At 37.0% G+C, this 25,424-nt stretch overlaps 3 protein-coding genes across 13 annotated transcripts; all 3 read left to right on the top strand.

The window, feature by feature from the left end:
• The first annotated feature begins 2,285 nt into the window (after nucleotides 1-2,285).
• Nucleotides 2,286-9,998, top strand: LOC110616218 (probable tRNA N6-adenosine threonylcarbamoyltransferase, mitochondrial). 2 transcript variants are annotated; one of them, XM_021758569.2, is made up of 13 exons: nucleotides 2,286-2,665; nucleotides 2,756-2,800; nucleotides 2,893-2,967; nucleotides 3,141-3,237; nucleotides 7,032-7,122; nucleotides 7,320-7,369; nucleotides 7,859-8,049; nucleotides 8,201-8,286; nucleotides 8,392-8,467; nucleotides 8,566-8,649; nucleotides 8,772-8,886; nucleotides 9,093-9,181; nucleotides 9,444-9,998. In XM_021758569.2, exons 1-13 carry the CDS (start codon nucleotides 2,378-2,380, stop codon nucleotides 9,573-9,575), a joined length of 1,419 nt encoding a protein of 472 aa, XP_021614261.1. In that variant the 5' UTR covers nucleotides 2,286-2,377; the 3' UTR covers nucleotides 9,576-9,998. The 2 variants fall into 2 exon arrangements, with proteins under 2 accessions (XP_021614261.1, XP_043805829.1); XM_043949894.1 differs by lacking the exons at nucleotides 7,032-7,122; nucleotides 7,320-7,369.
• A 1,309-nt stretch (nucleotides 9,999-11,307) lies between these two features.
• LOC110616115 (3-phosphoshikimate 1-carboxyvinyltransferase 2) lies at nucleotides 11,308-18,375 on the top strand. The gene is made up of 8 exons (XM_021758443.2): nucleotides 11,308-11,976; nucleotides 12,703-12,944; nucleotides 13,538-13,688; nucleotides 16,633-16,847; nucleotides 16,929-17,046; nucleotides 17,170-17,380; nucleotides 17,801-17,862; nucleotides 17,961-18,375. Exons 1-8 carry the CDS (start codon nucleotides 11,629-11,631, stop codon nucleotides 18,177-18,179), a joined length of 1,566 nt encoding a protein of 521 aa, XP_021614135.1. The 5' UTR covers nucleotides 11,308-11,628; the 3' UTR covers nucleotides 18,180-18,375.
• Nucleotides 18,376-20,470: 2,095 nt separating this feature from the next.
• Nucleotides 20,471-25,166, top strand: LOC110616126 (UDP-glucuronate 4-epimerase 3). 10 transcript variants are annotated; one of them, XM_043949865.1, is made up of 3 exons: nucleotides 20,471-22,385; nucleotides 24,653-24,701; nucleotides 24,868-25,166. In XM_043949865.1, the coding sequence occupies exon 1, from the start codon at nucleotides 20,850-20,852 to the stop codon at nucleotides 22,155-22,157; it is 1,308 nt and encodes a 435-aa protein (XP_043805800.1). In that variant the 5' UTR covers nucleotides 20,471-20,849; the 3' UTR covers nucleotides 22,158-22,385; nucleotides 24,653-24,701; nucleotides 24,868-25,166. The 10 variants fall into 10 exon arrangements, with proteins under 10 accessions (XP_043805800.1, XP_021614170.1, XP_043805797.1 ...); XM_021758478.2 differs by having other exon boundaries at nucleotides 24,604-24,701; XM_043949862.1 differs by lacking the exon at nucleotides 24,653-24,701 and adding an exon at nucleotides 24,525-24,603.
• The last annotated feature ends 258 nt before the right edge of the window (nucleotides 25,167-25,424 follow it).

Here is a 25,424-nt window from a genome sequence, read left to right as displayed (position 1 = left end):
GGCGAGGAGCTGTTCTCTCAATTTCTTCAACTTTTGGTCCACCTTCTCGTCTTCTGGGCTGGGTTTTTTCTCCAGGTGGTACTCCTCCTCCTCTGCTTCAGTTCCCGTCCACCCGGTTATTTCGGCGGAATAGTTATCCACCTCCTCATTTTCTATCATCTCTCTCGCCCTCCTCGCATGGATTCGGGCCTCCAGTCCTTCCTCTTCGCCGGCTTTTCTTCCTCTTTCTTCAGTATCGCAGCTGCTGGTTTGAAGACGGTCAGGTGCAGGTCGGGGGTCATTGGTCTGAGGTTCCTCTACAACCGGGAGTGTATTTACTGGGGTGTTGAGGCCTCTCTGTTGCATTATCTGCCCCAACCAGTGGGCGATATTCTGTAACTGGAAAGCTATGTTTTGAAGATCTTGGTTAGACAAGGTAACAGCGGGAGTATTCCCTGCCAAACTTGGCGAGGGATTAAGAGGAACAGGTGTTTGCTTGTTTAATGTCGTAGGACTAGAAAAGGAGAATTGTTGCCCCTCTTGGGCAGAGCTTAGGTCATTTGGGACGTTAAGGTTACTTTCTTGGTGATTAGCCATTGTGGATCTCAGTGGGTTTCGTTAAGAGTGAAAACTCCGGTGATGAAAAGATCTCCGTTGTTTCCCACAGACGACGCCAATTGATGATCTGAGATCAATAGAATAGGGTTTTACAAGGGTTTTGGTATTGAAGAATAAAGCTTGCTCTATCTCTCTAGAGGGGTATCCCTTTTATCCTTTCTGTCTGCTTGCTGATGACGTACAACGGCTCTCCTATGATTGGGCCACGTGTCTCTGCCATACAGATATGGGCGTACGAGGATATCAGGCGCCTGCTCCATGCGTAACGGCCTCTGATTCTCCCCCGTGCGTACGCTCGAGCGGATCTGCCAGGCTGTATGACGAGTCTCGTTCTGGATCCTGGGCTGGGCTAGACGCGGAACCCAGGAGGAGAAGGAATCCGTGGGGAGGTTATACGGGCTGGGCCGATCTCGATGAGGAAGAATCTGGTGGAGTCCAGCCTCAGGGGTCTGATGATCTGGGCTTGTTTTGAGAGGGCGTGCGGGCCTTCCTTTCATGGGCCGTGGCCGTAATCTAAGCCCAGGAATGGGGGTAGGGAAATCCAGCGGTCATCACCTTCTAATCTCTAATAAATGATAAAATTTAAAACAAAATAATAATGTATTTTAATTGTACTAAGATATTTTTATTTTTACTAATGGCAAAAATAGAAAAAATGAGTGAAAATGTAATGGTAAAATAAAATATTTTATTTTATTTTTAAAAATAAGCAGGTCAAGGCACGAGCATGAGCACTTTGATGACCACTTTAAACGGTGCCGTTGTGATTATAAAAACTGAAACTACACTCTATTTTTTTAATTTTAATATAATTAATAGATTAATTTTTATATTTTAAAAATCTAACATTTAAATTTATCTATAATGATTCTATCTAAATTAGAGTTTACTATTAAAAGTGAATAAATTATATTTAAATTCTTTAATTTTAACATAATTAAGAATTGTTTATATATTTTTAAAATTATGTACTTAAATTTTTCATTCTCATTTATTATAATTTAAATATTTTATTTTATTTTTTTATTTAAAAGAAATATTTAAATTTTAATTAATTTTTATCTATAATAAATTATTTAATTAATTTTTAACACTTTTTATTTTTTAATTTTTATTCATTAAAATATTTTAATATTTATAATTTCAAAATTTTTTAAAAATATTTATAATTTCAATTATTTTTATGTGATACTAAATAATTTTTAAATAGATTATAAATTTTTATAAAAAATATTTTAAAAATAAATTATGCTTTTAAAAAAAATTTAATCATTTTAAATTAATATCTCTAATATCTCTAATGAATGAAAAATTATAATATAAAAAATATTTTATAAAAAAATTATATTTTAAAAAGAGTTTGATGATGTATTAGTTTTAAACTAATATTTAATCAATAAAAAGATTATAATTTTAGCACGAGATTTAAAAATTTAATTTTAAAAATATAAAAATTAATTCATTAATAATAATAAAATTTAAAAATTAAAATATAATTTATACAATATAAAAGTTTTCGTTAATATTAAAAATAATTTAAATATTTATAAAAATATATTAAATATATATTAAATATTTTAAATATTTATATTTTAAATATTTTATTTTAAAAATGTAAAAATTAATTTATTAATTACAATACAATTGAGGGACTATAAGTATAATTTATAGAAAATTCAAATAACCCTTGCTTCTTTAGCCACTAGCTACCACCGGGGACTGGTTCTGCTCTTCTCCTAATCGGCTAATCGTGCTCTCAAGCGGACTCTCTGCACCTAAAATGCTGTCGTCGCTATTAACTCTGTCTTCGTCCATTTCCCGCCTAAATATTCGCCCGAAACCTTCACTTCACTGCGCCTTATCATCTTTCAAAACCCTCAAACCCCACAAGCAACCAATCAGACCCAGTTGGTCACCTCGCACTTCCTCCATCTTCTCTCTATCTGCCCATTTTTCCTCTTCGGAGAATTCCAGTTCCCCCGGACGCCAGATGCAAACTATCGTTTCTAGAGATGAGTTGGTTGTTCTTGGCATCGAAACTAGCTGTGATGATACCGCAGCCGCTGTCGTAAGTAACTGAGTTTTTTGTTGGTTTTTCTAGTGGGTGCCTGTAATTTTCTAATATTGTTGATGGGTGGTTGTTTCTACTGGTTTGTAGGTGAGAGGTAATGGTGAAATTCTGAGTCAGGTGGTGTCTTCTCAGGTAGATACTATGTCTACTGGAGTTTATCTTAGTAATTTGTTTCTTTCGCATGTAGTTGCATGTCAGTAGCTCATTTTAAGCTTTCACTGAAGGCAGACTTGCTTGAACGGTATGGAGGCGTTGCTCCTAAAATGGCAGAAGAAGCACACTTGCAAGTGATTGATCAGGTATAATATAAATATTGAAGTGTACTCAGTTCTCAACTCATTTGCTTTTGTAATTTGCAACTCTGTAGTTCTTCTTAGACCTGCGATTCGTCTGTTTCTACATATAATTGCTAGTTTTAATGCTTTACTGGCAATAAATAAATAGGGGCCAAATCTGTTGTTCTCAATTGCAGGTTGTTCAGGAAGCCCTCGATAAGGCTGATTTAACTGCGAGGGATCTCTCTGCAGTTGCTGTTACCATTGGTCCCGGTTTAAGCCTTTGTCTTCGTGGTAAACTTTAGTAAATTTTTTCTCTCTTATTTGAAATAAATTTCTTGATTAAACAAGGATAGTTGTTTTTCATATTGAGCAATCCAACAATAAAATTCTTATTTTCCAATTTACAATGGTCAAAAGTCCGTTTAGGGAATATTTTGCTTGTGCTTAAAGAGTTATATATTCAGCCTGCATACTCAACCTTTACCTTCCACGCATTATACTGGGTACAGATAGACATATTTTATCCAGAAAACAGATGCACCACTAACTTTGGATATCTGATACCAAATTACTAGGTAACAGTATTGTAGCCCTCGTAATTCACAGAGAGAGATGGAGATGAGAAGAGAACCGAGAGAAGGAGAGAGAGAAAGAGAGATAGATGAGAGGGAAGAGAGAATTGTTGATTCTCATTTCTGAATGACTTTACACAGCTGAGAACTTCTCCTTTTATACAGCCTGAAACAGTGACGAAAAAAAAAAAAGAGAAAGAGATTTTGAGAGAAAGATGCTTGATGATTCTCCTCAAGCCAATTGGGGGGTATATGTACTACTTACAAGAATAAATTAATTTCCTATTTATAAGCTAATCATATCCCAATCATGTCACACAATTATATTCCTAATTATGCACATAATCATTACAAATCTAGGTTATTTACAGAAAATATCTCAACACTCCCCCTCAAGCTGGAGCGTACATGTCATATGCTCCAAGCTTGTTATAAATATATTTGATTTGTGAACCTCAAAGAGGTTTTGTGAAAACATCAGCTAGTTGATTATTTGAGTTGACAAAATTAGTAGAAATATATCTCGACTCAATCTTTTGCCTAATAAAATGGCAATCCACCACTATATGCTTCATCCTCTCATGAAAAATGGATTTAATGCAATATGGAGAGCAGCTTGATTATCACATATCAGTTTCATTTGGCCAGTATCGCCATATTTTAATTCCTGAAGGAGTTGTTTCAACTAAATGAGTTCGCATGTTGCTAGAGCCGTAGCGTGATATTATGCTCTGCATTTGATCTTGCAACCACACCCTGTTTTTTATTTTTCTAGAATATAAGATTCCCTCCAATCATAATACAATATCCTGAAGTAGATTGTCTATCTGAAGGAGAACCTGCCTTATCTGCATAAGATAGTCAATAATTTGTGAGTGACCGTTGTCCTCATGAGTAATAATTCTGTTTTGGAGCTTCTTTGATATATCTAAGAATGTGAATGACTGCATCCCAGTGACTACTGTAGGGGGTTTGAAAAAATTGACTAACCACACTTACAGCAAAAAAAATATCTGGTCGCGTAATAGTGAAATAATTGAGCTTCCCAACTAATCTTTTGTATCTGATAGGATCTTTAAGTGGCTCCCCCTGTTTAGGAATAAGTTTGACATTTGAATCCATGGGAGTGTCCACATGTCTACAATCTAACACGCTTGTTTCTTCCAATATATCCAAATGTTACTTAAGCTGAAAAATTCCATCATGATCATTTTCTGTAATGACAATATCATCAACATAGACCACCAAATAGATGCATCTATTACCATTATGATGAAAAAATACAGAATGATCAAAATTACTTTGAGATATTCCAAACTGTTAAACTATAGTGCTGAATCGTCCAAACCATACTCTTGGAGACTGTTTTAGTCCATACAAAGAGCACCAAAAACAACATACTAAGCCTGACTTCCCCTGAGCAACAAACCCTGAAGGTTGCTCCATGTAAACTTCTTTGGCGAGCTCTCCTTGAAGAAAGGCATTTTTTATGTCCAGTTGATAAAGAGTCCAGTGATTAATTGCAGTCAATGAGATAAGGAGGCGAACTGAAGCTATTTTGGCTACTGGAGAAAAAGTATCACTGTAATTAAGACCAAAAATTTGTGTGCAACCTTTAGCTACAAGGCAAGCTTTAATTAATTTTGCTATTCTCTTTTTTTGTCACTTTGCAATATCTGCGAATAGCAAATTGATTAAGGATTTCAGCATAAAACTTTTGAAAAATAAAGAACAATTCAGAACGATTCTTATAAAAAAAAGCCAAGTACAACAAAAGTAATCATCAATAAAGGTAACAAAATACTGAAATCCTAGTATTGTACTAACTCGACTTGGACTCCAAATATCTGAATGAACAATGTCATACATAAAAATGGTCCTATTATTGACTCAATTGGGAAAAAAAGCTCGAGTTTGCTTTCCAAGTTGACAAGACTCACATTCTAAAGAAGGCAAGGAAGAGAAACTAGGAACTAGTTTTTGCAACTTGTTTAGACTTAAATGTCCCTAATGACTATGAATGAGTTCAGCGGAAGTGGTAGATACAAAAGCACTTGGAGGGTTAGAAGTGGAAAAATAGTATAATCCGTGTGACTCATATCTTGCTCCCAAATTCAACAGTAAATATGACTAAATAGTGAATATCTTTAGCAAATTAGATTAGGTTATATGGACATTCAGGGGTGAGTCAAGGGGATAGAAGGAATGAGATATAAGTTACCTATTCCTTTAACTTGAGTTTGTGAACTATTAGCTAATGTGACTTTAGATCGTGTAGAAGGTGAAATAAGAGTAGAGAAAAGATTGAGATTATCAGAGATATGATCAAAAGCACTAGAGTTGAGGATCCATGAACTAATGAGTAAAGACTTGGTTAGATAAGCAAAAGAGTTACCAGAATGATCAATATTTGAAGAAGAATGTTGCTGAGGAGCACGGAACTGTAGATATTCTCTGTACTTTGCTTTATTTCGATTAACTGAATTCGGTTTGAAACGTGAGTCTACTCTATTTGATTGGGCTATGTGAACTGTATTTAAGGTTATTTGCTTCTCAGACATGTTGAGAGAAAGTTTGAAGAGAAAAGGAATCTGCTTCAAGACGTGAACAATAGTCTCGAAGTTACTGTTCACGAAGGATGGGTGAAGGAGAGCTGGGCCTGTGATCAGAGTAGGTGGGCTAGAGTCGCCTTTCGCTGGCGAGTCTGGGGGAAGGATTGCCGGCATGAAAAGGTCGCCGGAATAAGGGTCACGTGCTGGCGTGTGTATCAATGCAGAAATAGAGTGGCGGCACGCGAAGGTGTTTCTGGTGACAGCGCTTCAGGGAGGTTTTGATCGGAGACCGGCGAAGCCGGTGGCCTGGGTGGTGAGATTAACTGACTTCTAAAAAATCTCCAAATGAAGGTGGTAGATCTGCCACTCACAGATAGGCCAAGATGCTTACCTCTGATACTATGAAATAGTGATTAAAAAAGAAAGAGAGAAAGAGATTTTGAGACAAAGATGCTTGATGGTTCCCCCTCAAACCAATTGGGGTATATATACTACTTACAAAAATAAATTAATTTCCTAATTATAGCCTAATCATATCCCAATCATATCACACAAGCATATCCTAATTATGTACACAATCACTATAAATCTAGACTATTTGTATAAAGTATCTCAACACAGCCTATACAACAGTAACTACCTCTCAACAGATAACTACCTTTTGCCCTCCAATTTCTAATTCAGTTATTTCCCTGCAAAACCAACTGCTTCCCTTATTTTCTTCTTCTCTTCTTCCCATAACACGTAACATTTCATTTCTTAGCCTTACTTGTGCACCAGATATTTGCCTCTATATTATGGAAAAGGGGAAAAAAAAAGTTATGGAAAAGGGGAAAAAAAAAGTTAAGGTCATATTAACCACATTATAATTCCTGCTATCTTTGTGTGTGGAGTGCAATGTAATTGTTTTGTGGAAAGTAAGTACGCCTTAGGGGATTTTTTTTGTACATTTGTGATGCAGTTGGTGTTCAGAAAGCTCATAAACTTGCGAGCAGCTTCAATCTACCTATCATCAGTATCCATCATATGGAGGCTCATGCTCTCGTAGCCAGGTGTGGAAGTAACAAGACCTACAAATTTCAGAATAAAGAATACATGCACCTCGGAGTAGAAAAATATTGAATAGCATTCTTAAAAAAATTGTACAAAGCTTATTTCTGTATGTTATCTTTTCTGCAATCCTTAGCTATGGGATTGATGTGTTCTCGATAATGCTCATCTCCATCCATGCATGCTTTTCTTGTTCTAGGTTAATTGAACAAGAGTTGCAATTTCCTTTTATGGCCCTGCTTATTTCTGGTGAGTAGATATACTTCTGCATATTTACATCTGCTTACCTTTTCTTTAGTAAGTTATGAGGTACCTGAGAGGATGACTGATGTTTAAAGATTCGAGCATGTTATTTGAAATCCACGGAGCCTGTACAGTTGGCCACTTTTGTTCATTTTAACAATTTCAATAAGGAATTATATGAATGACTCAACTAATGTTAGGAGAAAAAAAAAATTGTCAACTTTTGTTGACAATATTAGCTGGAGAACATGGATTTGAGAAACTGTAGTCCTGTGAATTCTGCCAACCTTTTAAATATCAAAAACTATCTCACTTCTGATTTCTTCAAAATCTCTTTTGCGTGCTTATACAGCATAGTTTCTCTGTAGACAAAATTGCTGCAGACCAAATTTAACTTAATGGTATTTTAGTTAAGTTTCCATCCCTTCACCTCCTCAGGGTTTAGCTTCTTCTTGCTGCACGTAATTTGATAACTCAGTCTGTCTTTGATCCCAGGAGGACACAATCTGCTTATTCTGGCTCGTGAACTTGGGCAATATATACAACTTGGGACCACTATAGATGATGCAATTGGTGAAGCATATGATAAGACAGCAAAATGGCTTGGTCTAGATATGAGGAGAAGTGGTGGGCCAGCACTTGAGGAACTTGCTAGAGAGGGTGATGCAGAATCAATCAAATTTTCGGTTAGTTATTATTATTAGTATTTCTTCTCATTGTAGTCGTGTTTGATAGAATGTGTATTCTTTGGTTCAAATGGAGAAATTTATGATTCGGGAGTGCTATCTTTGTGTTGTTATCTTAATGTCTGAAATGTTTGTTTCTTTGTTTTCTCAGACTCCAATGAAGCAACATAAAGATTGCAATTTCTCATATGCTGGACTGAAGACTCAAGTGAGACTGGCAATTGAATCCAGAAATATGTATGTAGGAAACATTGAAATATGCATATGGCTACTGCTAGTAATGAGCAGTTAATTTTCTATTATGTTTTGATTCTGATTGATGCATGTATGGGCTTTGCCTAGCAATGCTGAAATTCCAATATCCTCTGCAAGTCCTCAAGATAGGAGCTCCAGAGCTGATATTGCTGCATCTTTTCAGGTTTTTTTCTGGTTATTTCTTCTCTAAATCTGTCATATGGTTTAGTGGTTACACTACCTTTTTTTTAATTTGCTTTGTTCTGGGACCTTTTCTCGCAGCGAGTTGCAGTGCTACATTTAGAGGAGAGGTGTGAAAGGGCAATTGAATGGGCAAGGAAGATTGAGCCCTCTATAAAATATTTGGTGATTGGCTGCAACTATAGATTCTGTTTATTCCATTCTGCATGATTTGTTGTGTATGCTTTTTGTTAATTTCTTGACATATATTGTTGTGTGATACCCATCCCTTCTTTCACCTCTTGCAGGTGGTTTCTGGAGGCGTCGCATCAAATCAATATGTTCAAACAAGGGTTGATCAGATTGCAAAGAAGAAGAACCTGAAACTTGTATGTCCTCCTCCCAGTCTTTGTACTGATAATGGTAAGGTCTCTGGTCTTCTAGACCTTGTAAATAACATAAAATGTCATAGGACATGAACCTCAGCAGCAAAAAAATGAGACTAGTTCCTTAGGAGTCAATTTGAAATAAAAAGAGTTGATGAAGTTTACAGACATATTCAAATAATTTTATGTCATCCCTAAATCAGGGAAAATTAAATAACGGATCCCTTATTGTGATCTTACTAGGTGTAATGGTGGCTTGGACTGGTATTGAGCACTACTGCATGGGAAGATTTGATCCTGCACCATCCGCAGATAAAGCAGAAGAGTTTGTGGTTTGCTCTCAGTACTCATTACTGTTATTTATTGTTCCCTCCTACCCTTTTCTCTATGTGATTGCACTTTTTTGGAATCGTAAACAAGATTACAAAATTTAGGAACCGGTTAATAGATCTTTGATATAACCTTGTACAACGTTGTTTAACATCTAACCTGACTTTACTTGAAATTTGAGTTATTATGCAACAGTTTAAGGTGCCTTTTTTATCTAGATCGTCTCATCAGCCTTGACTAACAGAAGTTTGCTTTATAAACCAGTATGATCTACGACCAAGGTGGCCACTGGGAGAGGAGTATGCTGAAGGAAGAAGCAATGCTCGATCTGTGAGAAGAGCTCGGGTTCATCCATCTCTTACATCTTTAATTCAAGCATCTCTCCGAGAGCAGTGATATCTGCATCTCCAAGCAGTCTGTGGATCCTTTTATACGGGGTCACTAGTTGAGCTCATTTTGACTGATGCTTGAGGACCGTAATCGTTTGACCTTCTTAGTTCTTACCTTGAACCTGGTTTGAGGGGTAGAGATGACATTGTTTGCAGACCTGACACCAATTCAGAAAGTGATTAACCCGAACGAGTTCATGGTCTAAGAGGAATTGGGAAATCAGTGATTAGCCCGCTAGTTGGGCGCTGGGGCATTTCTTGTATTTAATTGTATACATAGTATGGGATAGAAAAACATAAGAATTGTGAGCCATTTCACCAAATATTTTATGTTTAGAGCTAGCCAAATAGAATGTCTAATTATTATTATTAAACAAACAAGCAGTCATTATAAATGCAGTACTAAGAGGCTGAAAAGTAATTCTGTAAATGCTTGCTTCGCTCACTCCTAAACCTGCTGCATGTAATTATTCAGTGACCCGTAGCTGATTAGTGGAACCCCAAGCTACTAACATTTCCATCCTTCTCAGTGTATGGTGATTTTCATGTGGACCACTTGACCCAGACTTTATTTGTCCCTAAAGTCTAAAATAAAATAATTTAAGCTTTAGTTTTGAATTCTTGATAAATTTTATTTTATTTTATTTTCCATCCCATTAACTGGGAAATGTAAGAAAGTAAATACATTTTTTTTTATCAAATAAAGTAATTGCTCCTCTCACAAATTCACATTGTCCAAAATTGTAACATAAAGTTTTAATTTTATTTGATTACATTGGATTTTCAAATTATTGACATTTTTCTTTGATTTTTTGTTAGAAAATTTTGGCTTTTAAAAGTAAATAATCGAATTATTTTTCCTTTCTTTACATGGAAAAGTAAAGTAAATAATTAAATTCTCTAATTACAATTAACCAATGATCTCATATTCCTACTTTCCTTGTGCTTGTTGAAAATATTAAAAAAGTAAAGATATTAGATAAATAAATGAAATTTACTTAAAAATTAAGAATTAAATATGCATATTCACTTGGCTTGGCTTGGCTTAATCTAATCACTAAAAAACTAATTTTGATATTCCCCATTTCTTCATTTTTTTATAAAAAATACATATTTAAATTTAAAAATCCTAATTTGCTAGAATTATCCTTTTATTTTCTGATTGAAAATTATATTTGAAATGGAACAATTGAGTTCTTCCATTTTATTGATCTAATGCATAAATTTAATTTGTTCTAAGCTGAGTTTAACAAAAAAAACATTGATTTGTTATATTTAGGCTGATGTTGGTCCATCACTATCAGCCACATCCTTATTATACGCTCCACAAGGCCCGAATCAATCAGGCCTGAAAATGGCTATGCTCCTGGTAGAGAAGCGACTCAGGTTCACTAAAGGCTTACCAAACCCACGCACTCCAGTTGATGCTCTTAAAAGTTAAAACTGGAGCCAGCCACCTACTACATGGGCCCACGAAACATGCTTGCTTTTGTTTTCTTGTGCTTACAAACCTACTTCTTGGTCGTTGGGCACAAACTCACCAAACTGCACCATTGGATGGCTGACCTGGCGTCAATTAACTGGTGGAACTTTAAGTAAATTGGTAAAGTCGTCCGTATATTAGCTAAACCCTTAGCGGGGTTGGTACGTCTCCACGGGAGTTGGTGAGAGTCTTTTGCCGCTGTTAAAATTCCCAAATTAGACCATCCCCCAAAATCTCACCCTGCATCATCACCAACCCATCTCTTGAATTGTTTTGCCATCTGGCGCTTAAATTACAAAACTATCCGCAAGCAAAATTTTCTTTACATATAAACCCCAAAAAGCAGCATTACCACATTTAATCAACCGCAGATAACACAAATCGCCAGGGAGAGTGAGACCAACCCTTCATTGAAAATAAAACGAGTTAACAAGCTGAACAAGGTTGGTGGGTGAATACCCTTTTGGTTCAGTACAACAACTACACAAAAGTCGTTACACATAAACGCCTTCTTCCCAAATTATCTTCTTTAAAGCAGAAAAAAACAAGACAGAGAAGGGGAGGAAGAAGCAGAGAAATGGCGCAGTTGAGCAAAATCTGCAATGGAGCTCAGACTAATTGTACTTTCCCCGATCTCTTTAATCCACAAACCCCCAAAAGTGTCTCTTCAATTTCATTTAGATCACAGCTTAAGGGGTCTTCAGTTTCTTGGGGTTTAAAGCACTGCCGAAGAAAGCCTGATTGTACAGCTGGTACCGTGAAGGTGACTCCTGTTAGAGTTTCAGCTTCAGTCGCCACAGCAGAAAAGCCTTCAACGGCACCAGAGATAGTCTTGCAACCCATTAACGAAATATCCGGTGTCGTCACGTTGCCGGGTTCCAAGTCGCTGTCCAATCGGATTCTCCTTCTCGCTGCTCTCTCTGAGGTATGAATGTTTTTGTATTCTTGGGCAATATCGTATTCTAGCTATTTCCTTCTTTTTCATTTTTTAGGAACTCGGGAAAAGGAAAACGACTTTTTCTTTTTTTCAGATATTGTGATTAAAATAATTGTCATTACAGCATCGTATGATGCGAGCTTAATAGAATTTGAAGGGTCAAGGATTCCCGCCCCCCCCTCCTTTCTGATGAAAATGATATTTAGTTGGTGCATTGCGTTTGGGATTGAAGTGTTGTTTTTCTGTTTGAGAGACTATAGAGGGAGTGTAAAGAATAGTTTCTTCCTAGCAAGATTATGATTCAAGATATGAAATGCAATATAATGCAATCAATTTTTCTATTAGATCTCATTAAAAAATTTTATTGCATCATTAAAAAGAGAATGCATGATTTTTCTTTCTTAGGTGCTTATAATTTTTAGTTTGTGGTCTCAAAAAAGAATTCATGAGCTATGCTAAGTTGATGCAAAATTTTGAAAAAGAAGTAAATTTGCGTTTCCAACTTTAACTGGCTTTCAGTATCTAATAATTTCCAGAAGGATTTTTCTATGTAGTTTGCTTAAGATTTTCTTTGTGTAGTTGCTTGTTTGTAATTGCTGTCATTCATTTGGCATCAGTGTACAATTAATTGGCTTCAAATTTTGGCTGTTATAACTTTTGTACAAACAAGAGAGAGTGGAGTGATCATTTATTGTGCCTTCATCTATAATTCAGGGCACAACTGTTGTTGACAACTTGCTGAATAGTGATGATGTTCATTACATGCTTGGTGCACTGAGAACACTTGGCTTGCATGTGGAAGACAATAGTCAACTGAAACGAGCTGTTGTAGAAGGTTGTGGAGGTCATTTTCCAGTGGGTAGAAAATCAAAGAATGTTGAACTTTTCCTTGGAAATGCAGGAACAGCAATGCGCCCATTGACAGCTGCTGTTACTGCAGCAGGTGGAAATTCAAGGTGTTTATCTTCCTCCCTTTCCACTATTTATGCTGCCTTTAACCAATGTATGTGGAAATTTTCAACTTTGACCCTATTGAAATGGTTAATGGAATTGCTCTTTTATAACTTATTGAGTTGCCCAACTCTATTTGAATTCAAGTTGGATGCAGACCTGATACCTCCAACTTGGAAGTTTCAAGCATAAATCAGGAATCACACTGGATATGTGGATACAATTTTGAGAAAGTTGCCATTTCATATGATATTCTCTGTAATGCCACTGGAATAACCATAAGAATTTGGTATTCTCATGGGTTGCAAACCCAGGATAACCTTGTTCTAATCTTTTTGCAACTTGAGCATTTGTATGAAAATTGTTTCTAGGATAGTTGGCTTAGGGTTGTGCAATTATATTTTTTCAGTTGAGTGCAATGATCAAATGTCACACACTTGTGATGAGTATGCCCCTTTCTATATGGTGTCCACTGCCTTCTCTGCTCTTTAGTTTCGGTGTTGTTTTGTTTTGCTCTCTCTCTCTCTCTCTCTCTCTCTCTCACTCTCTCTCTCTCTCTGTGTGTGTGTGTTGCAATTAACCTTTCAAAATGCTTCAGCTACATACTTGATGGGGTTCCACGAATGCGAGAGAGACCAATTGGAGATTTGGTTGCTGGTCTTAAGCAGCTTGGAGCAGATATTGAATGTTCTTCTACAAACTGTCCACCTGTTCATGTAAATGGAAAAGGAGGCCTTCCTGGGGGAAAGGTGCAATTGCTATCATCTTATAATATATTAATATATTGTTTAATGTGTTTGATCAATTGTTGTTTCTTTGTCTATTTCTGGCAATGCTGCAATCTATGTTCTAATCATTAGAAGTCAGCTTTAAGTTCTGTCAGCTTATTATGGATGTAAGAAAGGATTGAGGTATTGTAACGACCCGAAAATCGGACCGCTACCGGCGCTAGGATCCGGGTCGACTTAAGGCCGCTGGGACCCGTAGCAAGCCTAACATGCATCTTGTGAACCTGCTTAATCCCATACATGATCAACAACATACATAAAAATTAAAACTTTTCTTTTCATTCTTATGCCAACTCAACCTGTGCATGCACTATAACATAACCATAACATTGATCCCTCAGTGGGATCTCATCAGTGCCCCCAAATGGGTGACATAACATATGTCGAGTTGGTTTACATAAAAGACATAAAATCTCTAAGATCATGTATTACAAGGGATAACAACATTCTATGGTCAAGCACACCTCTAATAATCCATAAACATCATCTCATTACATATCTATACTGATTAAGACATTACATTACAATCTGATCATGTCCATTGCTAGCTATTACATAAACATAACTTCTTTACTCTATCCGGACTCCTGCTCTATACTGTACCTGCAAGCCTGGGGGTAAAGGGAGAGGGGTGAGCTAAAAGCCCAGTGAGCAGAACTATAAAACATATTAACACTATGCTCCAATGAAATGCATCATAACACAGACAATTCACATAAGGGTTGGGTGAACTTGTCACCAATTAGTCCAAGCTAACTCTGTGCCAGGCCGTAGCATGGGGTCCTGGTCTTCCTGTCATAACATACATTACTTACCATTTACCCCAGGGCCTCCTCTGGGCTCCTGGTCTTCGAGTCCCATAACCGTGCCAGGCCGTAGAATGGGGTCCTGGTCTTCCTGTCATGGACTAATTGGGTTATCCAATATTCACCCACATCAACAACAATCGATGCAATGCGGCATATTCGTGGAAACTAATGCAATCATCCTATTGCATAATCATGATGCATGAAACATGATAAAACATTTAATTTAAAAGATTAAGTTTAGTTCCACTCACCTCTGGCTGACTCTGACAACACCGAAGCAGCTGAACTCACTGCTGGGGTTCTCGGTTCCTCGGGTCCGAACCTACACAGGTGGACTCAAATGAGGGACCAAACATACCTGAACATAACTATAAACTACTCCCCAAAAACCCCCTAAAACATCATGAAACAACCATACAAAAACATGCAAAGAAGGCCTGGACAGGGCACTTTCGGCGGCAGGTTCGGCGGCCGAAAGTCCTTCCAGAGCCGAAAGTCGGGCAGGTTCGGCGGCACCTTCGGCGGCCGAAACTCCCAGACAGAGACGAAACTCATGCATGTTCGGCGGCACTTTCGGCGGCCGAAACTCCCAGACAGAGACGAAAGTCTCCCTTTCGGGGGCAAGCTTCGGCAGCCGAAAGGCTGCCTCCCCAGCCATGTTTGGCGGCCGAAAGTCCTTCGGCTGCCGAACCTGGTTTCTGCCAAAGGGCAGAAACTTGGCTCCCTTTGCACATTTCGCCTCCAAAACTTTCCAACATGCATCAAACCTATTCTACAACACACAAACACAAGCATACATGTTCCTAGGGGCCTCAAACCAATATAAACCCCATCTACAACACATCAAGAAGCTCACATTGTTCATGAACATACATTTATACCCATAAACTCCAAAAACATAACCATAACCATAACCTAAACATGCATTCTATCCCATAGATCTACTGAAAACTTACTTAAAACATGCAATGAGCTTAAGATCGGCTCTTAACTCTTGAAGATAGAGAGAGAGACGACCTAAACTCGAAGTTGGGAGAGATTTGGGTCCTTGAACTTCCAAGCTCCAAAACTTTGCTCAAAAGCTCAAATCTTCAAAACAACGTGAAAACAAGTGAAAATCTTGAGAGATTTAGAGGAAGAACATCAAAAATGGGTGAGGGACGGCGGAGACTCACCTTGGCCGAAAATAGGGGAAAAAGCTCGCCCGTTTTCGGCTAAGGGACCCTTTTATAGTGGCTGGCCAGACCACGTTCGGGGGCCGAATGTGCCTCCGCATGCATGCCATGTTCGGCGGCCGAACTTGAGATTCGGCGGCCGAACCTGGACTTCCCTCACTTATGCTTTCGGGGGCCTAAAGCACACCCGCAACGCATGCATGTTCGGCGGCCGAACCTGAGTTTTCCTCCAAAGCTATTTTCATGCAAAAACTCATTTTCTTTCATGCTTAAAACATAAAACACATTAAAACATTATATAAAAACATGGTTTTACCCTACTAGAGGCTTCCGACATCCGAGATTCCACCGGACGGTAGGAATTCCGATACCGGAGTCTAGCTGGGTATTACAGGTATATTGTGTCTCTGTCACTATAAACTTTACTGCTGATTATGCGTACAAAGAGCAGTATGATAAACAGCTGTACGCTGGCAGCCAGTGATTGCTATTTGTTGATCAGAATCATTAAAATGGTCTTAATGGGAAAAAAGAAAAGTTAAGTGAGCTAGATGCATTTGCTGTTTCTTTCTTTTAGTTATTTATCCTAAATTAAGATGTTCATCTTGAATGAGAAATTTGAATTTGAAACATCTTTCAAGTAAATCATTCTCCATTTGTCTAGTAAGGTTATCCATGTTCTTCAGTTGCCATCTTGAGTTTTTTTTTTCTTTCTGTTTTTAAGAATTAGAAAAAAAGGAAATATAATCTTAAAACTTTTGCTTTAACATTGGGCAATGAACTTGGTTGTCCTGTCTGTTTCCTTCATTTCTATTTTCCTGCTTGATGGTATTGTGAACTTATTGTCTCATTTCTGTGTTTACTTCACTTCTATGAAATTTTGTCATTCTTAATTATCATTTCTTGTATCTTCTTTTTCAGGTTAAGCTTTCTGGATCAATTAGTAGTCAATACTTGACTGCTTTGCTCATGGCAGCTCCTCTTGCTCTCGGAGATGTAGAAATTGAGATTATTGATAAACTGATATCCATTCCGTATGTTGAGATGACTTTGAAGCTCATGGAACGATATGGAGTCACTGTCAAACACACTGGTAGCTGGGATCGTTTCTTCATTCGTGGAGGTCAAAAATACAAGTAGGTTTTTCAGTATAAATAGATCTGCAAGTTTATAGTCCGTTGTTTCACTGAAAAGTAACAACCTGAGAAATCAATCAGGTCTCCTGGAAATTCATTTGTTGAAGGTGATGCTTCAAGTGCCAGTTACTTCCTGGCTGGTGCAGCAATTACTGGTGGAACGGTCACTGTTGAAGGTTGTGGGACAAGCAGTTTGCAGGTATCTCACCCTTGTGAATTCATCCATTGCTTTTTGATGGTTGGAAGATTTGAAAAATGTTCTTTTTACGTGTACATTTACCAAACTAACTCACTTTGTTTCCTTATCTTTATGAAAATCAAGGGGGATGTAAAGTTTGCTGAGGTTCTGGAGAAAATGGGAGCTAAAGTTACCTGGACAGAGAACAGTGTTACTGTCACTGGACCACCACGCAGTTCTCCTAGTGAAAAACACTTGCGCGCTATTGATGTCAACATGAATAAAATGCCGGATGTTGCCATGACGCTGGCCGTGGTTGCACTTTTCGCTGATGGTCCTACTGCCATTAGAGACGGTATAGTTTGTCCTGCAAAGTTTTGCTAATTGTAGTCTTATAATACTTTACATAAATGACATTGCAGTCCATAAACAATAAAACGGATTCTTATTTGGTGGCTCATCAGAAATGGCTTTAGCTTCTCATTATGGAAAATGGTAATGAATGTAATTGGACTCTAAATAATTTGAATCCCATTTCTTGGGTCCTGGGCCCAAGGATTAGGAAGCTTCACCTCATGAAGGATGAAGCTTCTGAAGGCAGAACAGTTTGAGCTCCCACGTTTAAGCTTATGTAGACGTTTAAGCTTATGTAGATATTTGAAGTTATTAAAATATTTAAATATTTGTTATCTTCTCATCTGCACAGAGTATTAGGAGGATTCACATATACTTGTAGATAACTTTATTCCAATCTCTTGATTTCTCTTATTTGCAGTGGCCAGTTGGAGAGTAAAAGAAACTGAACGGATGGTTGCGATTTGCACAGAGCTCAGAAAGGTTAGTTTCTGGCAGTTTTAACTCAACTGATTTTATTGGGAAAAAAAAATCCTTAGTTTATATTTCGCTGTAAATGACATTTGGCCTTCAAATTTCAGTTGGGGGCAACAGTTGAAGAGGGACCAGATTACTGTGTGATCACTCCACCTGAGAAACTAAACATTGCAGAGATTGATACGTATGATGATCACAGAATGGCCATGGCGTTCTCCCTTGCTGCCTGTGGGGATGTTCCGGTCACAATCAAGGACCCTGGGTGCACAAGAAAAACTTTCCCAGACTACTTTGAAGTCCTTGAAAGGTTCACTAAGCAATAAGCATTGAGCCGCACTTCAACTTTCGTAATTAATACAGGAGAGATAGGATTTACCCACCGTGTCACTGCAACTATTGCAATGTGGAAGCAACCTATATATAAATTTTATTCCCCATTATTTATGCAGTGAGTTTGAATTGTTATCTTTGTTCCCCAGACTTGGATCATTTAAAGGAAAAGCTGTTGTTGGTTCTTTATATTTTTTGCATGGCAAGTGTTACTCGCATCGATTGCCCAGTGAATGCTTGAACATAACCACTGAAAGTTTTCTCTTTAAATCCATAAGAAGATGTTCAATACTTGATTGGTTTGTGAAACAAGTTGATGCTGCCCTCTGGAGTAGATGTACTTGTATGGGCCTGAGGCCTGTTTCCTGTTAATGCAAGCCTTTATATCTTCAATAAAAATTAAAAAAAGAAAAAATCTCACGCCATTGATTTTTAACTTCAAATGAGTAATATTTGGGGTCATTGGCTTAGATTCTTCATAAACTTTCAGGTGGTGTCTAGAAAGCGAGGGCTTGACATTCACGTGAGTGCCCAGTCAGCAACGAAGCTAGGAGGAAGGTGCTTGTTCTGTCCTTCAAAGTCTCTGGAATCATATACTTGCAGTCCCATCTGCCATTAATTTCTGAGGCATGGAGCACGATGCCAATTTACATAAAAGTTAAAGGAAGGGATTATTAAGACGTGTAGCCCTTGTGCATTGTATTTTTTGACAGATTTGTCACATGGGTTGGTGGTTGGAGTTGTCTAGAGATTTATTTCTTTTCATTTTCCTTCAAAATGTATACTAATCATTTACCTGACTAAGAAGGATCGCAAATGAGTTGTAGATCATTGACATCAATTATTTTTTTTTAAGTTTGAGTTTTAATTAGAGTTAAATAAATTTAATAACTCAATGACGTCCTGAATTTAAAATTTAAAAGTGAAAATGAATAAAATAAAAAATAAAACAGTTCAATGACCTAAAGCAAAGAAATGTTCTTGGTATCTTTGCAACTTGGAACCTAGTGACAGAAATGTGTGGAATCTGCCATTTTTGTTGTTCTCCCAAAATTTAAGTAAAAATAACTAGAAAACTCGGTGAGCAAAACAAGAAAATTATCATCATAGGATTGAAAATATTCAGCAGTAGATTTGTCAAAGATACTTGATTGATTATGTTGAAGAAATGTGCGAGAATAATGACATGATTTATAGAAGCACCAATTAGCTAAAGGCTATATGATTTTCTTTGACATTACTCTTCTTTATGCATAGTTAAATTGAAGTTCCAGAGTAAGTAAACAAGGTTTTTGCTTGTGATCCTGTAATAATCTGGCCATATACCCACCCACATGCTACTAACCTAACATAAATTGCAATCTAAGATATAAATGAGGATCCACTGGAAAGGTACTCTTGCCTTCATTTCAAGTTTGTCTTAAAGAATTAACTTCTTTTTCTTCAACATATATAAAAAGGTTTTTTAAATAATAATTATAACGAAAATGATAAATTCATAGTTTCTTTTATCTCTCTTCCTTTATATGAATAGAGTTGAGTAATACAAATATTTACTAGACCTCAAAGCTTAAAAAATTGAATTATGAGGCATAATTATAGTCAGAACACTTGTACAAAAAATGGTATCAAGACCCACCAATGCATAATTACAAACACTTGGTGATTATTGAATTATTTTGATGTCAGAGTGCGAATAAGATAAACAGCCAATCAAAGACCAAAAAGCAAGTCAGTGTCATACACTTGTAAAGTTATATAATTGCCAATATTATTTAAGAAGAAAATAGAAAGTAATCCCACAATTAACGCCACAGATACTTATATTCATTGGTGCTGAAGCTTATTTTTGGCTAAAGATGGATAACACTGTCCAGTACACTGCTGCACCAAAGTGATTAACGGACATAAATTTATTTTATACCAGATGAACTTTAAGATGATAAGCTGTTGAATTAAATTTCAATTTTTTTTCAAAAAAAAAAATTAATGGGCATCGGATAATAAACGATGAAGATCTATACTTCCATCTCCAATCCATGCAAATCCTCAAATCCCATTCCCAAATAAAGAAAATCCCACACAACACTAAGCATGCCTTTAAAAAAAGGGAGGGTATCTGAGAATTGGATGCCCCACAGAGAAAGGCTGTCATGTTAGCCAATGAAATTGAACTCCATTAGAAAGAAATTGGATAGACAGGCTTGACTTGCCAGCACCAGTAGTTGCAATTTATTGATCTGAGATATACCAATTTCTGATAATTTTCAATATTAAAAAGATCACCTTTTATGGGTAATTTTAAGCAGGAGGCCAAGCCAACTGTGGCTTTTTCAGGTCACATTACCCAAAGTTTTAAAACTGTGTACTGTGTGTGCCCCCTCACCATCCCTAGCGCTCTCTCATCTCCATTTGCTAAACAAAATCATCAGAAAGGTGTCCCTGTGCAAGACTATAAGCCCAAAACAGAAACTTCACCACCACCCCATCTCCAAGAAACCAGAAAAGGAGATTCCTTTTTCCTTGTACCCATCCGACCCCAGAACATGAAATAACAGCTCTAAAGCAAGAAACCCACCGGGATCTTTCTTCCTCACCACCACCAATCTCCAGATATTGGAACCTAACCCCTCAGATTGAGAAATTTACATTTTCACTTTGGAATGTCCCATCTTGACCACATTCCATCAACGCCAGGCAAATTCAAGATAGACAAATCTCCATACACATATAACCGAGTCAGGTGGACTTCATCTCTAGCTAAACTCACATTTTGGTCTTTTGTCTTTATTGGCTTGATTTTCCTCTTCTTTTATCGATCCCCTTCATCATCCGCCAATCCTTCACAGTCCGATCTATCCCGCCGCTCTCTTCGGAGTTCCTGGGGCGGCTCTGCCTGGGAAAAACGGGTCCGAGCGTCCGCCAGAATCCGCTCTCGAAATGGGTTCTCTGTACTCGTCACTGGCGCAGCCGGGTTCGTTGGGACACACATTTCTGCAGCTCTGAAACGCCGCGGTGATGGCGTTCTGGGACTTGACAATTTTAACCATTACTATGATCCATCCTTGAAACGAGCTCGCCAAGCGCTTCTTGAACGCACTGGGGTTTATATTGTGGAAGGAGACATAAATGACGTAGCATTGTTGAAGAAGCTGTTTGAACTTGTGCAATTTACACATGTGATGCATTTGGCTGCCCAAGCTGGGGTTAGGTATGCAATGGAAAACCCCAGCTCTTATGTGCATAGCAACATTGCTGGTTTTGTTAGTTTATTAGAAGTTTGTAAAAATGCAAATCCACAGCCTGCAATTGTATGGGCGTCTTCTAGTTCAGTTTATGGACTTAATACAAAAGTACCCTTCTCTGAAAAAGATAGAACTGATCAACCTGCTAGTTTGTATGCTGCTACTAAAAAGGCTGGAGAGGAAATTGCACACACTTACAATTATATCTACGGTCTTTCCCTTACTGGGTTGCGATTTTTCACCGTTTATGGGCCATGGGGTAGGCCGGATATGGCTTACTTTTTTTTCACAAGAGATATTTTGAAAGGGAAGAGTATACCCATTTTTGAAGCAGCCAATCATGGGACCGTTGCTAGGGATTTTACCTACATAGACGATATTGTGAAGGGTTGCTTGGTGTCCTTAGATACTGCAGAGAAGAGTACTGGGAGTGGAGGGAAGAAGAAGGGGCCAGCACAATTGAGGGTTTTCAATTTGGGAAATACATCTCCTGTGCCTGTTACTGATCTTGTGGGGATTTTGGAAAGGCTTTTGAAAGTGAAGGCCAAGAGGAATATTATGAAGTTGCCAAGAAATGGGGATGTTCAATTTACACATGCCAATATTAGTTCAGCTCAAAGGGAACTTGGTTATAAGCCCACGACAGATCTGCAGACAGGTTTGAAGAAGTTTGTGCGATGGTACCTTAGCTACTATCATGCTGGAGACAAGAAGGCTGATGCTTGATGAATTTGATTCTTTCAGTTCTGTGGTCGGGTACTTGAAAAATTTCTCGTTCATTTTGATTCTTGTTATTGTTTTATCTCAACATTTTTATGGTTGATCATTGCACGATTTTTGTCTTTCTTTGAATGTTTAATTGATGCTGTAAGGAGGAATATCGCATCCTTATATTGAAGAAGATTTTGTGGTTGTGGATATTGTTCAATGGGCATTCCCAAAGTTGTATTCAAGGTAAAACAGAATCTTAAGTTTATTCTATTTCTATTTTTTAAATAACTGTTGTACTTTCAGCTTTGTAGAATTCATGGCAGGTAGAGTTTATGTTGATTGTTGAACATATATCATTTCTATGCAATTTCAATAAAAAATGTACATGGTGATTTTCCTCTTTTGCTCAATGAATTTGATGATGAACTGACTTTGAAATGTTATGTTAGGATATACTTGTTTTATATTGCTGCATTTGATATTCTTTTATCCCTTTTCTTAGTGCAAAGATTTTGCTTTCAGCGTGCATGTGATTTGTGCATGCACTCTTGATTCAGAATTCATTTGCACCTTTTTTTTTTTTTTTTTTGCTTATGGATTTCAGATCATACTTTGAAGTTATAATTACCAATTCATTTCACTTTTCAACTTAAAGATTTTATTTTTCTATTCACATATCATAGGCTTCAAGTTTTAAATTGTGAAGAATGATGCTATGAAGTTGCTTGTTCTGTCTTTGTTTGTTCCAACACTCTGTGGTCCTTAACACTACCATTGTGCTCTGGACAAAGTCTAGAAATATGTCACTTCGTTCTGTTCCTTGGTAGACTTAACCTCCTTAGTTATCATCTGAAATATTATAGTTTGGAGGAGTCAAGTTACGATTCAGCATTCTGCTTTAAGTGATAGTATGAGCTGCAGAATACTGCAATCACGACAGCTAGCTTTTATTAGTTTTTGTCTCCTGAAAATAGATGGGTGGATTAGTTTGAGCTTCACTGCTACTTGCGTATTTAATCCAACCAACCATGTATAGTTTTCAGGGCTTTTTGCAAAATTAGGGGTGGTGTGAGAAGAATTATTTGTGGATTTAGGGTTGGAGAAAAATTATTTATGGATTTGGGGTTGGACTGCCATGTTGCAGCCGAAAAGAGATTCCAGCGCCTATTTGACAGGCGCCAGCCTTTTTTTTTTTAAATAAAAATAGCCCGGCGCCCCGTGGCGGCAGACCATTATTTTTTTTTTTAATTTTTTTTTTTATAAAATTTGAGTAATTTGTAAAATTATAAAATAACATTATTATATAATTAAAAAATTATTGATATTATTTAATAATAATATTATTGTATTAATTTATTAAAATAATAAAAAATTTTATTATTAAATAAATATATACAACATTATTGAATTATTTTTATATATCTAATTACAATCGAATTGTTTTTATATATCTAATCGCAGCATAATATTAATTTTATAATTATAAAATTATATATTACAATAATTTTTTATTTAAAAATTAATAATAAAATTTATTAAATATTAATATATTAATATATTAAAATTATAAAAAATATTTATTATTATAAAAATATCTAATATTATCTAATTACAATCGAAAGTGCTTAGATCGCTAGTACGCTTCATGTCAGGTGGCCATTTAATTCGTCCAGCACGCATGTGGACAGAGCTACGAATTAACTGGGTTTTCTGTCCTTCTTCAAGTCACGTTACCGGGCTGGACTTCTCGTGCTGGACCTAGACTCGCGGGCAGTCCGATCTGCCCCGTATCTGTCTGGGTCAGGATCGAAGATACTGGACCGGCTAAATGAAGTGGGTTTCCGAGACCTTAGGCCCATTTCACTTTTTCGAGTTTAACTTCCCCTAAAGTGAGAAAAGTCTCGCGGTTATTAAATTATATAATAATATATTTCATAACTCTCCAAAATATTAGAACATTAATATTATTCTGTGATCATGTACGACTGCATAATAGCAGTCCAATAAAAATAAATTTAATTTTTATAATTTTAAATATTTATATACTCATATATTAATTAATTAATATAATTATAATATTTTAATAAATAAAAAAATTTAAAAAAACGCCAGGCCATTCTTAAAAAAAAAAAAGAATGGCTGGCGCCAGGCTCTGGCGCCTATCAAATAGGCGCCAGCCTCTCTTTTCGGCTACCACCTGACATTTCAACTTCAAATCCACAAATAATTTTTTTTCAACCCTAAATTCACAAATAATTTTTCTTCCACCCCTAATTTTGCAAAAAGCCCTAGTTTTCAATATAACGCTTGTTTTTTTAATTTTCACCGTGCATTTTGCTATTGACTTGTCATACAGGAAATTTTTTTGCCAAAATCGTACAGGAAATTAGCAAGTTTGTTGAGCAATGAACTTGGATATAAGCTTTCCCTGCTGACTTCCCCTTTCTTCTGATTATTGAAGGTGATTATTTTGTTTCATTTTTCCATTTCTTTTCCACTGGGGACAAAAGAATCACAGGTCTTTTATGAGCATCAACTACTATCATGACTCCTCTCCAGGTCAGAAAAGTGTAAAAAAGTTGGCTACATAATTGAATTGCTTGTATGGAATTTTTCTCACTTCACGAGATGTCAATAAGAAAAGTTGCATCCAGTTCATGTAACCGACAACCAACTAGCCATGTATCCCTTCTCACAAATTTATTTGTTACTTGAGGTTCAAAAGCTGCAAGCACTACAATGGCTGATCTGGACGCTTGTTACAAACCCTGAACTTGGGAGGTCGGCGATTTTCTTGAATGCCATGGAAGGTTTTTGAGCGCAGAAACTATCTTCCTGTTCATTCTGCTAAGCAGTCACCAGGAGGCAGATCTCTTTAGGTTAGGTTACCCACTTCGCTATTGGAGATTGCAACGAACTTGCTTTGTAAATGTTAAGCAAGGGAACCAGCGGCATTGGTTATGCCTTTGGGAGTTCATTGTGGCATTTATGAGAGCTCTCTTTTAGTTAAAGTTATACTTTTGATATTTTGATGGCCTGCTAAATAGCTTTTGAGGCGAAAACTGGCCTCTTGCTGAAAATTTGATATATGGTCGGGACCGGTGCACGAGTTGAGAGAAAAAACAAGGAATAACCCGAATCATGCAAAGAGTTTAGTCATCGAGGCTCATGCCACATAAATCAGACACGAAACTTTAATGAGATCATTTGGCCACATGGCTTCACGGGGCCACAGTTGACAACTTAGTTTGATCGCTACGCACACGTGAGATGTGCATGATA

This window comes from Manihot esculenta, chromosome 1 (assembly GCF_001659605.2).
Source record: "Manihot esculenta cultivar AM560-2 chromosome 1, M.esculenta_v8, whole genome shotgun sequence".
In the NCBI taxonomy this organism is placed as follows: domain Eukaryota; kingdom Viridiplantae; phylum Streptophyta; class Magnoliopsida; order Malpighiales; family Euphorbiaceae; genus Manihot; species Manihot esculenta.
This window is presented reverse-complemented; position numbering and strand designations above follow the sequence as displayed.